Source organism: Heteronotia binoei, chromosome 21, assembly GCF_032191835.1.
Source record: "Heteronotia binoei isolate CCM8104 ecotype False Entrance Well chromosome 21, APGP_CSIRO_Hbin_v1, whole genome shotgun sequence".
In the NCBI taxonomy this organism is placed as follows: Eukaryota; Metazoa; Chordata; class Lepidosauria; order Squamata; family Gekkonidae; genus Heteronotia; species Heteronotia binoei.
In genome coordinates this window covers 167,748,809-167,772,594 of record NC_083243.1, presented here as the reverse complement: position 1 = coordinate 167,772,594, position 23,786 = coordinate 167,748,809, and the positions used below count along the sequence as shown (strand labels likewise).

General features: G+C 44.6%; 1 protein-coding gene across 1 annotated transcript in view; it reads left to right on the top strand.

Annotated features, from left to right (window-relative positions):
• Positions 1-2,655: 2,655 nt before the first annotated feature.
• SAXO4 (stabilizer of axonemal microtubules 4) overlaps positions 2,656-23,786 on the top strand; it is a 53,321-nt gene continuing 32,190 nt past the window's right edge. The window contains exons 1-5 of the mRNA XM_060262014.1: positions 2,656-2,878; positions 10,237-10,354; positions 11,095-11,248; positions 18,756-18,884; positions 19,779-19,842. Coding sequence (XP_060117997.1) covers positions 2,689-2,878; positions 10,237-10,354; positions 11,095-11,248; positions 18,756-18,884; positions 19,779-19,842 — 655 coding nt within the window. The 5' untranslated portion in view covers positions 2,656-2,688. The remainder of the gene's footprint in view (positions 2,879-10,236; positions 10,355-11,094; positions 11,249-18,755; positions 18,885-19,778; positions 19,843-23,786) is intronic.

Below are 23,786 nucleotides of genomic sequence, written 5' to 3'. Positions count from 1 at the left end.
GACAAAGGCTTAGGCAGTCTGACAGGATCCACGCCTAAGATAAGCTTCACTGCCTTATGCATAGGTGACATCTGTTGAGTACGTGAGCCTCCTGCTTTGCTGTCATGGAGTGTGGCACTGCAGGAAGATAGTTGCTGGTGATGTTAGCTTTCCCATATGGATTCTATGGTCAAGGCTGGAATCCGCTTGCCTGGACAGTTCCTGGCGGCGCAACTTCTTCCGCTGCAACGGCCGAGATGGTGATCGCACGGAGCGACCGGAAACCCATCTGTTCTCCTGGTTAACACTCTTCCAGAGATACGGAGTGCTGCTACAACGTTGTGGCTGGTAGTAATCACATAAGTCCCTTACAGTCTAGTAGAAAAAACCCACGTTTTCCTGGCAGATGTGTGTGTGAGTTGAGTCTCCAAGCACCCTGGCAACCAAATGGGTGACTATGATGTTCTGAAATTAGGGGTATTTTTCTCACAATACCTCCAGGCCAGCTGGCTTGGCTAGGTTGTTGTTTTTGTTCAGTCGCACAGTTGAGTCTGACTCTTTGTGACTCCATGGATCAAGTCACACCAGGCCCTCTGAAGTCTGCTCAAATTCATGTTAGTTACATCAGTAACACTGTCCAGCCATCTCATCTTTTGCTGTCCCCTTCTACTTTTGCCTTCTGTCTTTCCCAGCACCAGGATCTTCTCCAGTGAGTGCTCCCTTTTCATTTGATAGCCAAAGTATTTGAGCTTCAGCTTCAGCATCTAACCTTCCAGGGAACAGTCAGGGTTGATTTCCCTTAGATTCTTCTCCAGCACCATAGCTCGAAAGCATCTATTCTTCTGCGCTCGGCCTTCCTTATGGTCCAACTCTCACAGCCATACAGTACTACTGGGAATACCATCGCTTTGACTATATGGACTTTTATTGGCAGGGTGATGTCTCTACTTTTTATTATACTACCCAGGTTTGCCATAGCTGTCCTCCCAAGGAGCAAAAGTCTTTTAATTTCATGGTTACAGTCACCATCTGCAGTGATCTTGGATCCCAGGAATGTGAAATCTGTCACTACTTCCACGTCTTCCCCTTCTATTTGCCAAGGAGTGATGGGGCCAGATGCCATGATCTTAATTTTTTTTAGATGTTGAGTTTCATGCCTACTTTTGTGCTTTTTTACCCTCTACAAGAGGTTCTTTAGGTCCTCTTCACTTTCTGCCATTAGTGTGGTGTCATATCTGAGGTTGTTGATGTTTTTCCCGGCAATCTTAATTCCGGTTTGTGCTTCATCCAGTCTGGCATTCTGCATGATGTACTCTGCATATAAATTAAATAAGCAGGGTGACTATATATATCCTTGTTGAACTCCTTTTCCTATTCTAAACCTAATCTAAACTTGAAGAAGGGATTTAAACAACAAATGCCTTCTCTAAGCCAAGCCAGCCGGCCAGTGCTGCAATGGGGCGGGACTTGGAGAACACTTTTAAATTTAGAGAGGGATGAAAGGGAGAAAGAGAGAGAGAGAAGTAAAAAGAAAGAAAGAAAATAGATGGTGGAGGGAGGAGGGAGGGAGAGGTGGAAGGAAAGCAACTTTAAATGTGTTCTTTAAGCCACAGGTTGGTGTTTCTCTCTTTAAATCCCTTCTCTGAGCTAGCCGATGGGATGGTGGGGGCTTTGAGAGCTGCACAATATGTGCGAAAGACTGAGCCACAATTTGGCCACCCCTGGACTATAAGGCTTTCTTTATCACACTTGCAGTCTCCTTTGGGTCCCAGTGAGAAAAGCTGACAGTAAATGAAAATATCATTATCATTAGCACCCGTGTCTCATATTTGAGGAAAATGTGGCTGTTGCCATGTTTCATGTATCAAGAATGACTGTTTAAAGCAGGGGGGTCAAACTCATTTGTTATGAGGACCGGATCTGACAGTAATGATACCCTGTTGGGCCGGGCCATTTTGGGTTGGGCCATGCCGGGCTGGGCCATGTGTGTACCTATTTAAGATTAGGTAGCAGAGATATAAATTTTATAAAGGACACAAACGCAAATATAATTTTTAAAAAACTTAAAACATGCTTAAAACATTAGCACTTATTGGTTTTAAAGATGTTTTCTTTGTATTTCTCCCATGGGATCCAGGGAACTGGGCAAAGGAAGCTCTGGCTCTTTCCTTCCTTCCCCAGGGGACTAGGGGGGGGAGCCTCAGCCAACAGAAGGAAGAGAGGCTTGGCTCAGTAGCTGTGCTGTGCAATTGAGAGAGCATGGCAAAGCAAGCTATTCCTCCCTAAGGGAGGAGCCTTAGCCAATGGAGAAAATAGAAGTTTTGCTCTGTAGCTCCTGTGTAAATGAGCAAGCCTTGCAAAGCAAGCTGTTTTGCAGAAGGAAGCAAGAGATAGGGAGAAGAAAGCAGATGACAGCCAGTTGCTCGGGGGCCTGATAGGAGCCCTCCAGGGGCCTGATTCGGCCCCCGAACTGCATGTTCGATACCCCTGGTTTAAAGGCTCAACACTGCTATACTATCCCCATAGGACTATGGGTTTGAATCAGGATATGATTAGCCTTTTCTTTATTCTGTGCTTCCTATGACATCACAGTACAGTGTGTGTCCTCATTCTGTTTCTAGGGAGATGGGCACACTCTAGACAAACAGTTCCCATAGGCCACAGTATCACTTTCCTTTCTAGAGTAGCACAGAACCCCTGCTATCCAAAATGATTAGTGGTCAGTCTTCTTCAATCTCTGTTTCTCCAGGGAAATCCTACATAAGGAAATCTGCCTCTGTATCCTCGGAGAAGATGGGGCGTCTTCCCCTGGGGATCGTTTCTCCCTATGTGAAAACAAGTTCTGGTGGAAGTATGGACCCCCTGAAATTCTATGCTACCAGCTATGGTACAGCTTTTGGTAAGGACCATATCAGTAACCTGTGTGTCTGTGTATGTGTTCATTCTTTCTTGCACTGGCCATTCCTCCTGATTGCTGTGTAACATTATAAGCACTGGTACAAGGGTTGGCAGCTGTGGGTTGGGAAATACCTGGAGATTTTGGAGCTGTGGCCTGAAGCAGGAGGGGTTTGGGGATGGAAGCAGGACCGGATCTACATGTTTTTTGAGGGGGGGCAAAATTAAAAAATGGCGCCCATTATGGGCCATTCTGTGGTCCCATAGAATGCAATGGGTTTGTATCAATTTTGGCGCCCCCCCCCTTCCACCGGCGCCCGGCATAAGCACCCCCCTCTGCCCTCTCTACATCCAGCCCTGGATGGAAGGGGCTTCAGTGGAGTGTAATGCCATACAGCCCACCTCTCAAAGTAGCGGTTTTCTCCAGATGAACTGATCTCTGTTGCCTGGAGATCAGTTGTAACTGCAGAAGATCTCCAGTCACCATCTGAAGGTTGGCAACTTTAGCTGGTACCCATGTTTGCTTATTTTCACCTTCCCTCTTTGTCATTTTTTTATTTTGGTATTATTTTGCTTCCTACAGTGTCAGTGGCTGTGCCTGACTTTGACAGTGGTGTAGACTGGTTGTGCATGCAACACAAGGTGGATGCCACAAGCTTGATGCATGTACAACATGTACAAAACCTTTAGCACGACCAGGGTATGAGCATGCTTGTAAACAACTTAGCTAATGCTTAGGGACCATTATAGAATAAAGCACATTCACCAAAAGTTGTGTGGCCTTGGAGAAACCACTTCTCCCCTTCCAGACGGATGAATATCTTTTTTCATAAGGTTTCAATCCATGAGATTTTGGAATTTACAGTCTAGGGGAAGGGAAAAACTGTATGAAGTCAGACTTCTAGGTTGGAGTTCAGAAAAGCAATTTTTGACAACCTTCAGGTGATGCTGGGGAAAATCCCATGGTCAGAAATACTTAAGGAAAAGGGAGTTCAAGAGGCGTGGGAGTTTCTCAAAAACAAAATATTGAAGGCACAATCACAAATGATTGCTATGAGAAGGAAAAATGGGAGGAGCCTAAAGAAGCTAAGGTGGCTCCATATACAATTCTCTAAATACTCGAGGAATTTAAAAGACTCCTTTAGGAAATGGAAGGAAGGTCTTATATAAACAAATAACCAGGGCTCGTAGAGAAAGAGTTAGGAAACCTAAAGAGCTTAGCAAGAGATGCTAGAAACAACAAAAAATGGTTCTTTTCATGTTCGGAGTAAGTAACATGTTCGGAATAAGCAAGGACATGGTAGGCCCATTGCAAGGACAGGAATGTAACAGGCGATGAAGGGCAGAACTGCTCAATTCCTACTTTTCCTCAGTCTTCTCTTCTGAGGGAAACAGTGCTCAACATGGCAAAAACGGAACATACAATGAGGCTATGAAGTTCCAACCTAGGATCAGCATGGGGTAGTACATAAACATCTGGTTTCTTTAAATGAAATTAAGTCCTCAGGGCCAGATGAACTGCATCCAAGGGTACTAAAAGAACTTGTGGACATAATTTCTGAGCCTCTGGCTATTATTTTTGAGAATTCTTGGAGAACAGGTGAGGTGCCAGAAGACTAGAGGTGGGCAAATGTTGTCCCCATCTTCAAGAAGGCGGAAAAGGAGGATCCAGGTAACTAATGACCCATCAGCTTGACATATATACCTGAAAAGTTTTATAACAAATCATCACAGTCAGTCATTGAACACTTAGAAAGGATGGCTAAGAGCCAGCATGGGTTTCTCAAGAACAAGTCATGTCAGACTAACCTGATCTTTTCTGAGAAAGTGATTTCCTTGCTGGATCAGGGGAATGCTGTAGACATCATTTATCTTGATTTCAGTAAGGCGTTTGATAAGTTCCACATACTATTTTTGTTGACAATTTGGTAAAATGTAGTTTGGATCCTGTTACTGTTAGGGGTGAATCTGTAACTGGTTGACAGATTGCTCCCAAAGAGTGTTTGTGAATGGTTTCTCATCCTCTTAGAGAGGAGTGACAAGTGGAGTGCCTCGAAGTTCTGACCTGGGACCTGTTTTGTTCAGCATCTTGATAAATTATTTGGATGAAGGAATAGAGGGAATGCTTATTAAATTTGCAGATGATACTAAATTTGGAGGGGTTGCAAATACAGTAGAAGACAGGAACAGGATACAGGATGATCTAAAACAAATAACATGAATTTTAACAGGGATAAATGTAAAGTTCTGCATTTAGGTGGGAAAAATCCAATGCATGATTATAGAATGAGGGAGATTTGTCTTGGTATTAGTATGTGTAAAAAGGATCTAGAGGTCTTAGTGGACCATACACAAAACATGAGTCAGCAGAGTAATGTGATAGCTAAAAAAGCAGTTCAGTTTTGGGCTATATCAACAGAAGTAAAGTGTCCAGATCACATGCTTTACTCTACTCTGGTTAGACCTCACCTGAATATTGTGTTCAGTTTTGGGCACCACAATTTAAGAAAGATATAAGCTGGAATGTGTTCAGAGGCGGGCAATGAAGATGGTGAGGGGTCTGGAGACCAAGTCCTATGAGGAAAGGTTGAAAGAGCTGGGTACATTTAGCCTGGAGAGGAGACAACTTTCAGGTGATATGATCACCATTTTCAGGTACTTGAAGGGCTGTCATATAGAGGATGGTGCATAATTATTTTCTGTTGCCCCAGAAGGTTGGACCAGAACAAATGGGTTGAAATTAAATCAAAAGAATTTCTGGCTAAACATTAGGAAGAACTTCCCAACAGAGCAGTTGCTCAGTGGAACAAGCTTCTTTGGGAGGTGGTTGGCTCTCCTTCTTTAAAGATTTTTAAACAGATGCCCATCTGATAGCAGTGCTGATATCCAAAAAGACACCCCTGTACTGATTCCCAAGCCATGCACCCCTGGAATGTGATAACCCTAGAATATTAATATGACACAGCAATGCCCATTTGAATTGGAATGGTCTTTCTTGTACATAAGGGAGACAAATCCAGTTCCTTCTAGGCCCCAAGCAGGCTGAGCAAACGTGGTAGCCGTGCTGAAAGTCTGAAGAGCATCCATCTTCCTGCTCTTGGAAATGAAGAATTCCAGGCCCAGAAAGGGACACGTAGTGGGCAGAGCTGTAAAAGTTCCTTCACTTCTTTTGGCAACCTTTTAAGTCTTGTTATCAAAACATAAAAACAATATAAGGGTTACCAGAACCCCTGCAACGCAAACAAATGGTTTGTATATATATGTTCTGTTATTCTTCAGGACAAGACAGCAGAAACACAAAGGCTAAAGGTTAAGTTGCCATCTTGTTGTGAATGTGTGGTATACCTGTAAACTGGTCTCACATTTTTGCCAGGGAATCTGTCTGTTAACAAAATTTCTATTTTTCTTTAATTACTGCTAAGGCTATCAAAGTCAACCAATCTCCTGAACACTTGATGGATGCCTATCCATGTTTGACATTAAGGGAGAAATCTATTGCTTTTGGGGAGCTTCAAAGGAATCAGTTTGGAAAAACAGGGCCATAAAAAGTCATTTGGCCAGTGTAATTAACATTCCTCTATTGGGGTATGGGTCTATGACACAATGATATCCGATTGGATAGTCAACATATGACACTCCAATTTTCCATTGGTGTGACACTCTGCTTCCTCATTGAATCGCTTGATGTGACATAATTTACCCTAGAAAACAGGCAATCCTACCTGTCAGGATTAGATTTCTCCATCCTCTCCTCCCTGCATACCTTCCTGTTTTCACCCTGCCCTCCCTTCTTCTCAAGAGAACTCCCTCCAGAGGCCTTGTGTTTCCTCTGACTGAGCCTACTCTGCACGATCTAGGTACTGTATCACCTTTCCCCCATCCACACTTATTCAGCTAACCACTGTATTCCTCTTGTATGCTTGAAACTGTTTGATTGGGATGTAACTATTAGAAAACCAATACCTATAATAAAATCCATTATTAACCAAAGCATTTTCAGTGGTCTATCTCCGTAAACATTGACAGAGATCCTTGCTCACCCCACCTCTCGTAGACTCGCCATTTTGAGCTAAGAAATATTAATATTCCCCAATAAAAGGTTAGTTGAGGTGTAACAGTGCTGATTCTGTGAATTAGACAGACAATGAGAAGGAGGGCAGGAAATGTTGCATCAATGCTTAGTTCTGTGGTCCTTTCTTACACACCCAGTGAAATGCTGATTGTTACTTTGGGGTCAGTGAGCAATTTTTCTCCAGGCCAGTTTGGCAAAGGATCATGGAGATCTTCTGGGCATGGAGCAGGGGTCACTGGGGAAGTGTGGAGAAGATATTTGTTAATTTCTTGTGAGGCCATCTTGATCATCTTGGCTGATTGCTATTTGGCTCTTTCTCTCTCTGACTGGTCTTCTGCATTAGCTATTCTACTTGGCCATTATGTAATATTGTAAGCACTGGTACCTACATTTGCCTATTTTCATCTTCCTTTCATATCTTGGTTTTCTGTTCCTATCATGTTAAACAGATTCTAAACCATTGTTTTATGTTGTAGACCAGGCGTGGCCAACGGTAGCTCTCCAGATGTTTTTTACCTACAACTCCCATCAGCCCCAGCCAGCATGGCTGATGGCTGGGGCTGATGGGAGTTGTAGGCAAAAAACATCTGGAGAGCTACCGTTGGCCATCCCTGCTGTAGACTACCTTAAGTGCACTGGCAGAAAAGAAGTAAATAGACATTTGTTGTTGTTCAGTCGCACAGTCAAGTCCAACTCTTTGCAGCCCCATGGACAAAGTCACATCAGGCCCTCCTGTCTTCCACCATCCTTCGAAATCTGCTCAAATTCGTGTTTGTTACATCAGTAATGCTGTCCAGCCATCTCATCTTTTGCCAGCCCTTCTTCTTTTGCCTTCTTTCTTTCCCAGCATCAGGGTCTTCTCCAATGAGTGAACCCTTCTCATTTGATGGCCAAAGTATTTGAGCTTCAGCTTCAGCATCTGACCTTCCAGGGAACAGTCTGGGTTGATTTCCCTTAGGACTGACTGATTTGATCTTGCAATCCAAGAGACTCTCAAGATTCTCCTCCAGCACCACAGCTCAAAAGCATCTATTCTTCTGCATTCGGCCTTCCTTATGGTCCAGCTCTCACAGCCATACAGTACTACTGGGAATACCATCGCTTTGACTATATGGACTTTTGTTGGCAGGGTGATGTCTCTACTTTTTATTATACTGCCCAAGTTCGCCATAGCTGTCCTCCCAAGGAGCAGACATCTTTTAGTTTCGTGGCTACAGTCGCCATCTGCAGTGATCTTGGATCCCAGAAATGTGAAGTCTGTCACTATTTCCATGTATTCCCCTTCTATTTGCCAAGGTGTGATGGGGCCAGATGCCATGATCTTGGTTTTTTTGATGTTGAGTTTCAAGCCTACTTTTGTGCTCTCCTCTTTCACTCTCAACAAGAGGTTCTTTAGGTCCTCCTCACTTTCTGCCATTAGAGTGGTATCATCTACATATATGAGGCTGTTGATGTTTTTCCCAGCTATCTTAATTCCAGTTTGTGCTTCATCCAGGCCAGCACTCTGCATGACGTACTCTGCATATAAATTAAATAAGCAGGGTGACAATATACATCCTTGTCGAACTCCTTTTCCTATTCTAAACCAATCAGTTGTTCCATATCCCGTTCTGACAGTTTCTTCTTGACCCTTATACAGGTTTCTTAGGAGACATGTGAGGTGGTCTGGTACTCCCATCTCTTTAAGGACTTGCCACAGTTTGTTGTGATCCACACAATCAAAGGCTTTAGTGTAGTCAATGAAACAGAAATAGATGTTTTTCTGATACTCCCATGCTTTCTCCATAATCCATCGAATGTTGGCAATTTGATCTCTAGTTCCGCTACTTCTCCGAAACCCAGCTTGAACTTCTGGTAGTTTCTGGTCTACATACTGCTGAAGCCTAGCTTGTAGGATCTTTAACATGACCTTGCTGGCATGTGAAATGAGTGCAATGGTGTGATAGTTTGAACATTCTTTGTCATTACCCTTCTTTGGGATTGGAATATAAACTGATCTTTTCCAATCCTGTGGCCACTGTTGCGTTTTCCAAATTTGTTGACATAATGTGTGCATCACTTTAACAGCATCATCTTTTAGGACTTTGAATAGCTCAACTGGGATACTGTCATCTCTGCTTGCTTTGTTGTTAGTAATGCTTTCTAAAGCCCATTTGACTTCACACTCCAGGATGTCTGGCTCAAGGTCAGCGATTTCACTGTCATGGTTGTCAAGGACATTAAGATTCTTCTTGTATAATTCTTCTGTGTATTCTTGCCACCTCTTCCTGATCTCTTCTGCTTCTGTTAGGTCCCTACCATTTTTGTCCTTTATCATGGCCATCTTTGCATGAAACGTTCCCTTGATTTCTCCAATTTTCTTGAAGAGATCTCTTGTCCTTCCCATTCTATTATTTTTCTCTATTGCTTTGCATTGCTCCTTCAGGAAGGCCTCCTTATCTCTCCTTGCTGTTCTCTGGAAAACTGCATTCAGTTGGGTGAATTTTTCCTTTTCACCTTTGCCTTTTGCTTTCCTTCTTTCTTCAGCTATTTGTAAAGCCTCATCAGACAGCCACTTTGCTTTCTTGCATTTCTTTTTCTTTGGGATGGTGCTGATTGCTGCCTTCTGTACAATGGCACGAACCTCCGTCCATAGTTCTTCAGGCACTCTGTTTATCAACTCTAGTTCCTTAAACCTATTCTTCACCTCCACTGTATATTCATAAGGGATGTGATCAAGGTCAAACCTGAATGGCCTAATGGCTTCCCCAGTTTTCTTCAGTTTAAACCTGAATTTTGCCATGAGTAGCTAATGATCTGAGCTGCAGTCAGCTCCAGGTCTTGTTTTTGCTTACTGTAAGGAGCTTCTTCATCTTTGACTGCAGAGTGTATAATCAATCTGATTTCTGTGTTGCCCATCAGGTGATGTCCATGTGTAGAGTTGCCTTTTAGGTTGTTGGAAGAGGGTGTTCGCTATGACCAGTTTGTTCCCTTGACAAAACTCTATTAGCCTTTGCCTGGCTTCATTTTTTCTCCAAGGCCAAACTTGTCAGTTGTTCTGATTACCTTTTTACTTCCTACTTTGGCATTCCAGTCCCCTATGATGAGGAGGACATCTTTTTTTGGTGTTAATTCTAGAAGGTGTTGTAGACCTTCATAGAGCTGGTCTTCAGCCTCTTCTGCATTAGTAGTTGGGGCATAGACTTGGATTACTGTGATAATGAATGATTTACATAGTGAGTATATACTGTAAATGAATTCACTGGCAATAAAACTTGGCTACTGTTGTTTGCTTCCTGTTCATTTGCTAGGTCAGGCAGGCTTCTGTCCTCGGAATGGTTTCCACACTGGAGCGGGATACAAAGCCAATTACCGACCTGTTGTCCAGTATAAACAGAGCCTGGACAAAGTAGATAATCCAGCTGTTGGGTAGGTATCTCACATAGGAAACAGATGGAATAACCTTCTGTGCTACAGGCCACCCCCATGCTAACAAAATCACATCCTCATAACTCAGGTTGTTGATGGAGCAGCAACAGGCTTCCATTTGTGGTAGTCTCATTCATTTTCCCATAATGCACAATGACAATGTCCAGGTCATGGAGCTACTAAATGGCATCTCACTATGCTGCTGGAGCTTGGGTAGCAGATGATGAAAGGCATCCACATGAGGCCCCAGAGAGTTGCTGCTAGTCAGAATATGCAGTACTGACCTTGATAGACCAGTGGTCTGGTTCAGTATAAGGCTGCATCATGTTTCCATGAGTATGTGGAACTTGCATAAAGGGAGGAGTTAAGACAGAACATTTTTGGTTGCTCTGAAGTTTCTTAATCCAAGCATTTTTACTTGTTTTGCCACTGCTGAGCATACTGAAATGGGAGAGGAAAAATTCTTGTTGTTCTTTGAATTGTTGACACTTATCTGTAAGCTACCTTGAAGGCAAAATTGACAGAAAGTGGAATAGGAATTTTGGAAATAAATGCCGTTTAAGTGATGCAAATATAATCAATTTAAAGCTCTGTTGCAAGACAGAATTTTGCCAAAGTCGTCTTTAGCAGCCACTGCCTTCTTAGTCTCTCCATCTGTGTGCTTCTCTAGCTACAGAAAGCCTGAATACTCTATTTGATCAGGGCACTGATTCTTGTTCCTATTCTCTCTCCCGAACCAGGCAGCTCCTTCAAGACAATTATGAGTCAACAACTACTAAGCACTTCCAACCACTTCAGCTCCCAGATGGGAAATTCCCTCTTCCTTGGAGTGTGTACCAGCCAGGAAGTGGATATGTTCGGGAGAAACCCCTTTCTTTCCCTACCACTAAAACTGTAAGTATACAAAGTGTAGGCTTCAGTTCTGTATATGCTGTATTATCTTATAGTGCATTTTTAAAAGTCCTCAGCTGACATTGGTTAATTTAAAACATCTATAAACAAACCTTTCCCCTAGATAAGTGAGATGCAATGTGGGTAACAGAAATAAAACAAGCATACTACAAATAAAAACTAAGACAATTGAAAACCTTGGATATAATGTCTATAAAACACTAAAATCCAAAAATTACCCAGAGATACCAAATACTCTTCTAAAATGTTCAGTCTTGAACTGCAATAGAGACAACTTCCTAATCACTTTAGGGAGAACATCCCAACATGTTGGGGCAGTCAGAAAAAGGCAGAAAAGAAGCAGCGACTGAATGCACCCTTGCAAGAGTTGGAATAACCAACAGATGTTGCTGAGTGAAGCAGCCTCATGGGAGGTATATGGACGATGTGTTGTGAAAGGCTTTACAGGTAAACCCCAGTACTTTGAACTGGATTTGGAGACACACAGGTAGCTAATGCAGTGATTCCTGCAGCTCAGGGTTGTCAGCTCTGGGTTGGGAATTTGGGGGAAGAGCATGAAGAGGGTGGTGTTTCGGGAGGGACCTCAGTGAGGTATAATGCCATAAAGTCTGCCCTCCAAAGCTGCCATTATCTCCAGGGGAACTGATTTCTGTAATTCTGGAAGAGCTCCAGGCCCCACCAGGAGGTTAGCAACTCTGTCCCCAGTACTAAAATGGCTTGTTGCATTCTGTACCAATTGTAGTTTCCAAATTGCCTTTGAGGGCAGGCCCACATAAAGTACATTACAATATCTTCAGGAGGGTATGGTTGTGTAGATCATCATGCCCTGATCGGCAGAGTCCTGAAAGGGGGAAGATTTGGAGGCCAAATATGGTTAGCGAAAGATTTTTGGTAGGGTTGCCAAATGCCATCCTCTCGTTGGTGGCTGCAGATCTTCCACTATTACAACTGATCTCCAGGCAACAGAAATGGTTTACCTGGAGAAAATGGCCATTTTGGGAGGTGGACTCTATGGCATGTCCAACTGAAGTCCAGGCCTGTAGCTATGGGGGGCCAGGGGAGTCGGGGGTCAGGCTGCTTTATTAAAAAAAACCCTCCTCTATGTAGGTCCCCTCCGTTGGAGGGCCTCCAGGATCAGTGAGAGAGAGACAGCGTGTGGGACAGCAGCAGAGAGAGAGAGATAGAGAGAAGGGCAGCAAGAGAAAGAATGGGATAGCGGCAGAGAGAGGGGGGTAGCAAGGGGGAGAGTGGGAGAGCAGCGACTAGAGAGAGGGGAACAGTGAAAGAGTGACAGATAGAGGGGGCAGCGAGAGAGAGAGGGGGACAGTGAAAGAGCGACAGGGGGCAGCGTGAGAGAGAGGGGGACAGTGAAAGAGCGGCAGATAGAGAGAGAGAACGCTAGCCCCTGAGAGAGGGGGACAGTAAAAGAGTAGTAGAGAGAGAGAGAGAATGCCAGCACGTGAGAGAGGGGGACAGTGAAAGAACGGCAGATAGAGGGGGGCAGAGTGAGAGAGGGGGGACAGTGAAAGAGCAGCAGATAGAGAGAGAGAACTACAGTGCGAGAGAGAGGGGGATAGTGAAAGAGCGGCAGATGGAGAGAGGGGAGCAGTGTGAGAAAGAGGGACAGTGAAAGAGCGGCAGTGAGTGCACGCAAGAGAGAATGCCAGCACGCAAGAGAGGGGGACAGTGAGAGATCTGGGGCCAGGTGAGTTGGCTGCTGGAGGGAAGAAGCAGCCAAGCCCCATGCCCCCCTCCCCTTTTTAGCTCCCGGGTCCCTCCACCCAAAATTTACTGGCTACGGGCCTGCTGAAGTGCCTCCCCTCCTCTCCACAAACCAACCCTTCTCAGGCTCCGCCCCCAACATCTCCAGGTATTTCCCAGCTTGGAGTTGGCAACCTTAATTTTTGGCCACTGCTGCAGGCTCCTGTTTCCCTAATAACAAGGCTGATACCAGCAAAAGTCTCAGGATAAGATAAGCTGATCCACTCTGAAAATCTATTTTGATTGAAGAGATGGACAGAGAACTATTTAAGTTAAGGGGGGTGGGATTCAACCTAAATGGAAAAGTATCAATCTTCCTGATAAAGCCAGCAATTTCATACTGAAATCTGAAGTTCTTTTAGTCTTAAAAGAGATAAAAGACTATTTTGGTTTTGCTGTAATACAGATAGGCTGTAGAAATGGTTTTTTTTTAATTGTAGTCAGTTAACAAGCACACAGTTTTTTGTTCAGTTAACAAACACACCCTCTGGCAATTAGGGCAGGGCAGGCTGTTGCTGAATCAATGAAAGCAACCTACTGCAGACAAGGAGGAAAAGTCTGCAGTAGAGGGAGGGAGGGGCACAAACCAGCTCACAAACTAAAGTTTGTCACAATTCTTTGCCGGTTTGTCATTCATAAGGTAATGCTCATGGAAGGGCACCTGGCACAAACATTCCAGGAACCTTAGCACTGTTTATGGCGGTTCATGAATGGATACATTTCCAGCCAAACTAACTCCGCTGAATTAAAATGTTTACAAAGCCCCTAGGTAAGCGGAGGGGGGGGGGGAGAGAATTATCCAGCTTTAGAAACACCAGTAGGAGCCCCCCAAAGCTCAACAGGCACTGCTAGCTGCCAATGAGTACCCATTCTGCTTTAGGGAATCAGAAAGCCATATATATGCCCAGCTCAATTCCACATCTTTTTGTTTGTCAGCTATTTACAGAGAGGAAGGGAACTTGTTAAAAGCTGACTGGCAGAGCATATTCATTTCTTCCCTCATGATTGTGAATTCCTTTTTCCCTGCTGGGGTTTGAGTGTCAGGTGGACTCAGGACCTGTCTCTCTGTTCACGCTGAATAGAGGGGCTTAGCTAATGGGTGCCTTGGTTGTGTGAGGATCCACATTTTATACTCTCCTGATTGTAAGCTGGTCTCCCTGCTAGGGTTTGACTGTTAGGTGGACTCAGGGCTCTTTGCCACCTTGTCTCTCTGCTCGTGCTGAGTGGTGGGGCTTAGCTGCTGAGTGCCTTGCCTGATTGAGGACCCATGTTTTATACCCTCCTGGTTGTAAAGTGGTCTCTCTGTTGGGGTCTGGGTGTTAGGTGACAGCCTTGCATGATCAGTCCTCTGAAGGATTGGTTTTGGTGGTCTCAGGGGCTTGGTAAAGTACTCCCTCACCATCACCTCTGCCAAATCCTCCACCATTGCACATCTGGCATCCACTGCTGAATTCCCAATTCACTGCTGACACCAGTAGTGGGGCTTCTTCCTGGCTGGGTTCTTTGAGGCAGAGGTGCCAGGCTGTTCCCTCCAGCCTCTTCCACCGGCTGTTCCCTCTGGCCATGCCTGTTGGCCTTTAGCCTCCACAATCTTTGCAGGGCTTATGCTTCCATTGCGAGAATTTTGCACTCTGAAGAGCAAAGCTGTATTTTTTTCCAGGAGTCACAGTCTATACAGACCAGCTTGTACTCCCCGTATTGCAGGGAGGATGCAACCTTGTGGTGATGTCCACCAACAGCCTCTCTGCCAAGGCCTTGACCCATGGGAGAACAGCTGGCTCCAGTGCAAAGGCCAGCACCCGATCCAGTCCTCAAATCAGGAGGATGCCTTGCCTCAAGCTGGCCATATGGACACACAGCACACCAGTGGTGTTCTGCAAGGACTTGAGGTTATGCAGTATTTGGGAGAGGGTCAGCCAGTTGCTGGAGCTGATGCTGATCTCTTCTTCCTCATAAAGGATTGTCATGGAGGAGATGACATCCTGCATGGCATTCTTCTGCTCCACCAAGTGCACAATCATGGTATGGGTGGAGTTTCTCATCTCCCATCCCCTGCCTCTTGCACAGCAGCCAGATTGACTTGATGCTTCATGAGTAGGCAGCCAGGCACCTGCAGGTCGAGCAAGGACCACATCTCAAGGGGGGGGGGGAGCAGCATCCCAGGTGGCCTTGCAGCCCCAGAGAATCCTTCACTGCCAGCTGAAGCATGTGCATCAGGCAATGATGCCCTTGAGGCACAAACACCTCACCTCTGCCAGTATGTTGGTGTTAGCGTCTGTGACTATGTAGCCATGGACGATGTAGCTATCGGCCACCTTCTTTCTCAAGCAACTTAGTATCACCCAGCAGTGATGTTTTGTGCCATGTGGTCTGCATCCATTTTCTGAACATGGAGCTGAACCACTTTGTAGCCCAGTGGCAGGACTGTCCCCTCATAGGACCCAGACCAAAAGTCCTGCTGGTTGCTCCAGTGGTCTGCCTTGAAGTGCACAGTTTTGCCTTGCTCTCTGGAGACCTGAGCAACTGCAGCCAGCAAAAGGCTGTTTTCCACAAGGGAAACGGATTGGCCATCCACAGCAATCAACTCACATTTTACCGGCAAGGCAAGGGACTGCTTCCTGGGCCCTCCAAATAGCCCTTTTGATCTCTTGGAGGGTATCCTTCCTTGATGTCTTATCCATTGCAGCCCGAGAACAGGGAGACTTTTTTGGAGGGGCCTCTGTTTCCCCATCCACTTTTCTGCGCTGAGATTGAATGGGTCTCTTCTTCCTCTCACTGGCAGAGTTGCCAGGTCCAACTCAGGAAGTAGCTGGGGACTTTGGGGGGTGGAGCCTGGAGATTTCCCCATTCCCTAAAAACAAATCAAAATACAGCACTGCAGTTCCCTGAATATGTCTTCATTTCCTCATCCTGTTTTTTTACTTTCAAAGAGTTCTCCAGCATCTGCACTTCCACTAAATGAAAATGAAATTTGTCATATCCCCAGAAGTCCCTTCCCAGGCTTTGGTAGTATTTCCAAGCATGACTTCATTAAGGGACACACACACACTCACAAGCAGCCAAAATAAACACAGTTTGCAAGCCAACACTTTTGTGATCTCACCGGGGCAATTTACTCATGGAAGTTGCTGAATGTAACAATCTGCTGTATTTCAACCAGCTTTTTCAGACTAACAGAAGAAAACAAAAGTACAGGAGAGAGGTCTAGGGGGTGGAGTTTTCCTCCATCCCATAATCAGGTTCTAGTTTACTCTTTACCTGGGCTTTTTTTTTTGTTAAAAAAGCCCAGCATGAACTCATTTGCATGTTAGGACACCCCCTGGTGTCACCATTGTTTCACACAGGGCTTTTTTGCTGAAAAAGGTGGGAGGCACAGCTGTTTTCTGGCACTGGGCTGGGAGGGGCTGCAGAAGAGTGTATCTGAGGCAGGAGCAGCAACAGGGAGGTGGGATGTTAAAAGGGAGGATACTTCCCCTCAACTCTCTGAATCACTCCTGTCAGAGTTCTCCTCTCCAAAGAGTGTTAGCAACTGCGGGTGTCTCTGGTGCTGCTAACAACTCTTTTGCCTTTGTGGAGAGCCCCAGGTCCAGGAACAGATCAGGGGCAGGAGCTCTGAGCCCTGTGGTGATGCCCTGCTAGGGCCAGGCTCCAGTGGCCAGGCAGGATGGGCTTGGTGCCCAGGGGTGGGGTCCTGTGGTACTTCTTCCCCTCACAACAAGCACCCTTTACACCCACTTTCATCCTCATGCACACAAGATGCATTCACACTCAGGAGGAATGGGAGGATATAAATGTGGGAGACCTTTTTTGGGGAGGGTCCATAACTGGCACTCCAGAAATGCAATCTACCCTTAACTTGGAGATATTGTAGAGGAGCAAGTGGCAGGGTGTGTTTCCCTATGTGTTTTGTGTGTGTAGCTTGCAGGGGGTCCATTCTATACACTTTTGAACCTGTGACTGACAATTTTCTCAAAAAGCATTTTCCTGGCTTGACCATAGTCTGTTGGGTTTGCAGTGCCACAGTGATAATGGTTCTGCTACGCACATTGCACTGATTCTTCTGGCTTGCAGAAATGATGAAGGGAGTGATATGTGTCTGTGCTAATTTGACCTGTGATGCGGTGGCTAAAAAGGCAAATGCAATTTTGGGCTGTATCGACAGAAGTATAGTGTCCAGATCACGTGATGTGATGGTATCACTTTACTCTGCTCTGGTAAGACCTCACCTGGAGTATTGTGTTCAGTTTTGGGCACCACATTTTAAGAAAGATATAGACAAGCTGGAACGGGTCTAGAGGAGGGCGACAAAGATGGTGAGGGGTCTGGAGGCCAAGTCCTATGAGGAAAAGTTGAAGGAGCTGGGGATGTTTAGCCTAGAGAGGAGGTGGCTGAGAGGTGATATGATCACCATCTTCAAGTACTTGAAGGGCTGTTATATAGAGGATGGTGTGGAATTGTTTTCTGTGGCCCCGGAAGGTAGGACCAGAACCAATGGGTTGAAATTAAATCAAAAGAGTTTCCGGCTCAACATTAGGAAGAACTTCCTGACCGTTAGAGCGATTCCTCAGTGGAAACGGCTTCATCGGGAGATGGTGGGTTCTCCTTCCTTGGAAGTTTTTAAACAGAGGCTAGATGGCCATCTGACAGCAATGAAGATCCTGTGAATTTAGGGGGAAATGTTTATGAGTTTCCTGCATTGTGCAGGTGGTTGGACTAGATGACCCTAGAAATCTATGATTCTATGACCTGCTTAATATGTCAAGGATCTGTAGAAGGCCTAAAAGGGAACCAATATCAGGTCAAGAAAGCAACCAGCAATGTGAGGCTTGCAACTGCTTGCATTCCATACAGACTGGGGATGGGCGGTGTAATTGAGCCGTATTGCCAAACTGAAGACCTCTGTAATTATGAAATTGCTTTACAATTATGAGTCTTAAAAGCAGTGTGGGGTTCTTTTCTTTTGCCTTCTGTATTGTGGGCTTTCTGAAAACACTGTAATCATTTTTTTCCCAAAGCCTTTGCTGCAACAGGAGAGATTAAAACCTTTAATGCACTTAAAGCACATCAGCTTCAATTCTTATGATTGTGAGAAAAAAGGAAAGGAGAGACAACCAGTCAAGACCCTTGCCCATTAAGCCCTTTTGCATGCCTGATGTCTCATTATTCTCACTGCTTTCTTATGACTCAATTAGCTTTTAAGAATCAAGGGCTCAGGTGCAGATCAGCCTTGAAAAAATATAAGGCAGCAACAAAGAATGCCTCTAAGCATGCACAGAATCCTTTCCTTTCCAGCTTGTGCTGAACTGATTCCACAGCCAGCTCCCTGATATCTAGTATTCCTTTCATGGGGGCTTTGAACAGCTTAGTTTCGTTTTTATAAAAAAGTACTTAGACTCTGTACCAACTCTGGTAGATTACAAGACTCAGCACAACTCATAGTGCTGCTGTTTCAGTTAAACAAAGGCAAAATCTCAATTACTCTCTGTCCTCTCTTGAAGGTGATTTTTTGCAATCTTTGATCAGACTCTGGGAAATAATGCTTCTCACTATCTTTAAAGAACCAAATAGATATGAAATGTTCTTATATGGATTTCTGCTGTGCTTTGACAGTTTGCTTCTCTTTCCTCCACCCTCCAACCTTACCTGAACAGTTTCCAGCCCAGCTAATTTATATTTTGACTGTGCATGGTTAGCCTTCTAATTTACAAACTGAGTTTGATTTTTCCAGGTCAAGAAAGTCCATTTTGACACAACAGACCAAGGAGCACAAGCTGTGACAGGTCTGGAACCCAAACATACCCCTCTTCTCTACAAGTCACTTGGAAAAGGCTCTGTTGATGTGGAAAATAGCAGATATGTGAGTCAACTGTGGGAGATGCTTAGTGGGCCTTTCCTTGTTTGGGCTTTACAGGGACTGCATCCTCTGGATGCAATAAAATGAAAGAGCAGGTAGTCCGACCAAGCAGGATAATGGGCAATGGCAATGAAAGAAGTGAACAGGAATTGATTTCCATACTGCCAGGGATGTATGGGGAGTTGTGGCATGGGTAGGGCTAATCATAGCAAAGTGATGTGTAACTTTTTGAATGTGGGGCTCATCTTTTATGCCAGACTGCTTTGTAGGACCTTTTTTTATCTTGCTCCCCCTTGCCTTTTATTTGCTTTTCCCATTCACAAGCAACCAAGCCAGGTTCCATCAAAGCAGCAGATGTGCATATACTCAGCAACAGGCATTTAGATTCCCAATAACTCAATTGTGTATGGCTTCTCTGCCTTTTCATTCTTGTTTATTTCCTGGTAATCAATAGAAAAAGACAAAAATAAGCAAAGGGGCCAACACCACCGGTGCAACCAAGTTTAATTTGTCACAATCTACCATTTGCAGGTTAATCTTGAAACTCCCTCCAGTATGGGAGGGGTTGTTTGATCTTCAGCCTTCTGCTTTCTGAGAAGATCTTGTAAGGGCCTTCAGGAAGTATTTGAATAGAGGAAAATCATGCTTTCCCAAACTCACTGCAAGAAAAAAATATCCCTCAAAATAGAACCCTATACTTATTCCTCACAGCTCCACCCCTGATGTACAAGCTGATCTCATTCTAAAAGAGAGCAGAACTGTAAGAGATCCAAGCCCAGAATACTTCTCAGTTTTCTTAAGAATAACTGGTTTGCCCGTGCAGAGAATTGGATGAGGTGTGGGCTCTTGGTAAGCTACTTATAGAACAATTGATCTAACTCTCTGTCATTTTAACAGGGACCTCACTACATGTCCACAGAGTATGGCTCTAAGTTCCGCTTCAGCATTCCCAGGCAGCCAGGTATAGCTTTTTTCCCTTGGATAACACAGTTCTCAATTTCTCATCGTCAGGCATGATACTGACTTGCTGGTCATAAAAAGGAGCTTTGTGTGTCTGTTTCTCTGAGGTGTTTAGAACGATACTGTTACAAAGGGCAATATATCATGCATGATAGAATTGTACAGTGGCTTATAATATCATATTCTTCTGTACACAGTGGATTCTATTATTTTTATTGTAAGCTACTCTGAACAAACATGCATACGCCCAGAGGAGGACCACCTCCTGCAATGGACAAAGTGTGCCCTATATTTTTTTTAAAAAAAAAAAGAACCACAAGATTCCTGTTTGGTTTTGCTACAATTGACTGTTATACCTTTGGGAAAAGAGAGGTCTCTGTATGCTTATCCATACTTTCTCAACGAGCTAGTATCTTGCATTCTTCACATTCCACAGTCAGTGGCTAGACAGGCGATCTCCCAAGAAAATCCAGCTCTTGACACGAATATACCTTTATTTGCTTCATGTATCTATATCCTATATACAAGCAGGGCTTTTTTTGGAGCAGGAAAGCACAGGGACTCAGTTCCGGCTGCCTTGGCACCAGGGTGTGTGGCCTAATATGCAAATAGGTTCCTGCTGGGCTTTTTCTTAAAAAAAAAAAATAAGTCCCGTATACAGGGAGATATTTGGACAGTCAATTGTTCCCTGTATGTAATGGATAAGCAACATTAGGTTGCTCCTCATGTTATATTTTTTCAGGTATGTGCTGACTTCGATGAGCCCTATCTGCCTCTGAACACAAATGTAGTTTGAATGACCAAATATTTGATTGGTTTCCTGTTGGGCTGGCAAACAGTGAAGCTTCTCAGTTTGGAAGCTATGTGTGTTTATAATTCATTCAAGTTTGATATTTAATTTAATTTGTTATTGATGTAAATATTTACATCTTGTCTTTGTTAAAACCCCTAAGGTGACTGACAGCCTTCAGACAGAATAAAACAATACAGTATCAGGAGAATGGCAAATCCTAGCTGATCATCCTGCTGTTGTGTTTGGAACAGACTGGCATTTCCAAATAGTCTTCAAAGGCATCTCTGGGTAGAGCATGCTGCAGTCATCTAACCTGGATGTTATGAGGGCATTGACAACTATAGCAGGACTGTCTCAGGAAGGGGTACAACTGGTGCCTCAAACTAAAATAGTGAGAAGTGTTTCATGTCATAGATGTCTAAGGGTCAGATCTAATAGCGCCTCCCAACTAAACATAAATTTTAAGGGGAAATGCATATTTAAAAGGTAGAAGACCACAGGTGGGGTTGCCAACAGGCCTAAAGAAAAAAGTCCTGTAACCTTTAATACAGGCTTAATAGGATGTTCATTAACAATGACCTGCAACCTCACAGAGAGCTTGCCAAACTGTGAGAAAGACAGAGGGTGCTATGACACTGGGAAATTGAGGCAATATTATCTTGGCTTCAAAAAAGGCACTTGAGTTTGGTCCATTTCTAGGCTATCAGACAGCAACCCTTGAAGCGGCAGGATCCTGGCGGCAGTCCGTGGTTGCCCATTCAGACAGCTAGCACGCATCAACCATGGACCCACTGCGGAAAGGGTTGTTGTTGTTTTAAGTCCCCTGGTGTGTGCACTCAAGCACAGAAGCATACAAGTGCTCCTTGGAGCAGGGTTAAGGGGGGGGGGGGAATCCAAACACGCTGGAAATGGCTTGGCGTGATCACACTGCTCTTCTGCTTATGAGTTGTGCATAGGCATTCAGATGGTCAGCAAATATGAAACCTAAATACAATTCAGGGGGAAACTACCGGGAAGAACCAGGTGGCTTTTTAATCCGGATAGGAGGTGTCTGGGGGCAGGGTGAGAATGGGTGTGGCTCGAAGGGCAGATGCACATTTAATCCAAATGGGAGGTGGGGCTGGGTCGGGCCCCACCTCCCTTGAAAACACCTTGAGCAGTGATGGCGAACCTTTTAGAGACCGAGTGCCCGAACTGCAACCCAAAACCCACATTTATCGCAAAGTGCCAACACGGCAATTTAACCTGAATACTGAGGTTTTAGTTTAGAAAAAAAACAACTCATAGGTAAATTAACAAACTGAAAGAACATTTGGTCTAGATAGCAATTGCTTAGGAAACCAACAAAATAGTAACATGTCAGAATGGGAGAATGATGGTGAGAGTGTCATAAGGCAATAAATGGAGGCTGTTCATTGCTCTGTCGCTTGCAGGTCTGGGTTAAACTGAGAACATGAGGTGTTCCTCTCCACCGAATTTACTTTTGAACATGTAACATACATTATAAACATCATTCTATTTTGCCATTAGGAAAAAAGAATACATTAAAATATAGTGTTTAGTAGGAGCTGGTGGTTAGGGTGTCCAAATCAGATCTGGGAGGTCCTGATTCATATGCCCACTCTGCCCTGGCAGCTTGCTGGGAAACCTTGGACCAGTAATATACTCTGAGTTAACCCGCCACATAGGTCGTTGTGAGGATAAAAGAGAAGGGGAGAGTGTGTTGAACCACTTCAGTGTCCTTTTGGGGAAGGAAGGCAAGGGGATACTTGATGTTAGTTAATAAATAAAATTGATGAAAGGAGCCCACTGATTTATATGGCTAAATCTGAGTCCTGCAGCACCTCAGAGAACAAGATTTTTGAGAGTCAAAGCTCCTTTTATCTAATCGAGGGAGCTCTAATGCTGGAAAACATGTGCCCCCGCCCCCAAATCATGTTGGTCTCTAAGGTGCTCCTGGGCTCAAATTTAGTTGTTCTACTATGGACCAGCACGGCTACCCTTGGAAACTTCAGGGATAGTCTGAATTGTATTAACTAGAAAGTCTGATATGAGACAGGAGGGCCAGTTTGGTGCAGAGGTTAAGTGCGTGGACTCTTATCTGGAGAACCAGGTTTGATTCCCCACTCCTCTACTTTCAGCTGCTGCAATGGCCTTGGGTCAGCCATAGCTATCACAGAGTTGTCCTTGAAAGGGCAGTTTCTGGGAGAGCTTCTCTCAGCCCCACATACCTCACAGTGTGTCTGTTGTGGGGGAGGGAGATAAAGGAGATTGTGAGCTGCTCTGAGACCCTAAGATTCAGAGTGAAGGGCGGGATATAAATCCAATATCTTCTTCTTTCTTTAAACTAAAACTGCAATCCTGTGCATGTTTAGAAAGTAGGTGCCACAGTGCTCACTGTAGATTACTTCCGAGTAACCATGGAGAGCAAGCCCAATGAGGAAAGGCTAAGGGACTTGGGGATATTCAGTCTGGAGAAGAGGAGGTTGAGAGGGGAGACATGATTGCTCTTTTGAAGTATTAGAAGTGCTGTCACTTAGAGGAGGGCAGGGAGCTGTTCCTGCTGGCAGCAGAGGAGAGGACTGGCATAGAAAAAACTTTTTAATAGTAAGAGTTGTTCAAAAGTGCAATCGACCCCCTCACTGGCAGTCTTTAAGCAGCAGCTGGACAAACACTTGACAGGAATGCTCTGGAAAACCAGAACAGCAGTGCAACAGTTCAAAAACAGCTTATCAACAATTTGCCTTATGGTCCCTGTAGCTTGAAAGAGCTCTGCTCAGATACTGCTATCAGAAGCATCGTATCTGAAAGCAAGGAAGCCTGCAGTTCCTCCCTGTCCACTCCTAAACCAGAGGTGATCCCAGCTGCTGTTTCTGCCAGTTTAGTGGGATTCAATATTTCCTGTAATAAACCCACATCCCTTAAAAAATGTGCTTGATTCAAGGTCCTGATCTCTCCTCCCCCCCCATCCCCACACCCATGCTCTCTTCTTCCCTTCAGCTTGGACCATGCCACAACAGTTTTGAAATATGAAACACAACCATGTCTTGGCCACATGAAAATGTGAAGCTGCCTTATACCAATCTCTCTAGTGCAGGGGTGGCCAAACTGTGGCTCGGGAAACACATATGGCTCTTTCACACACATCGTGT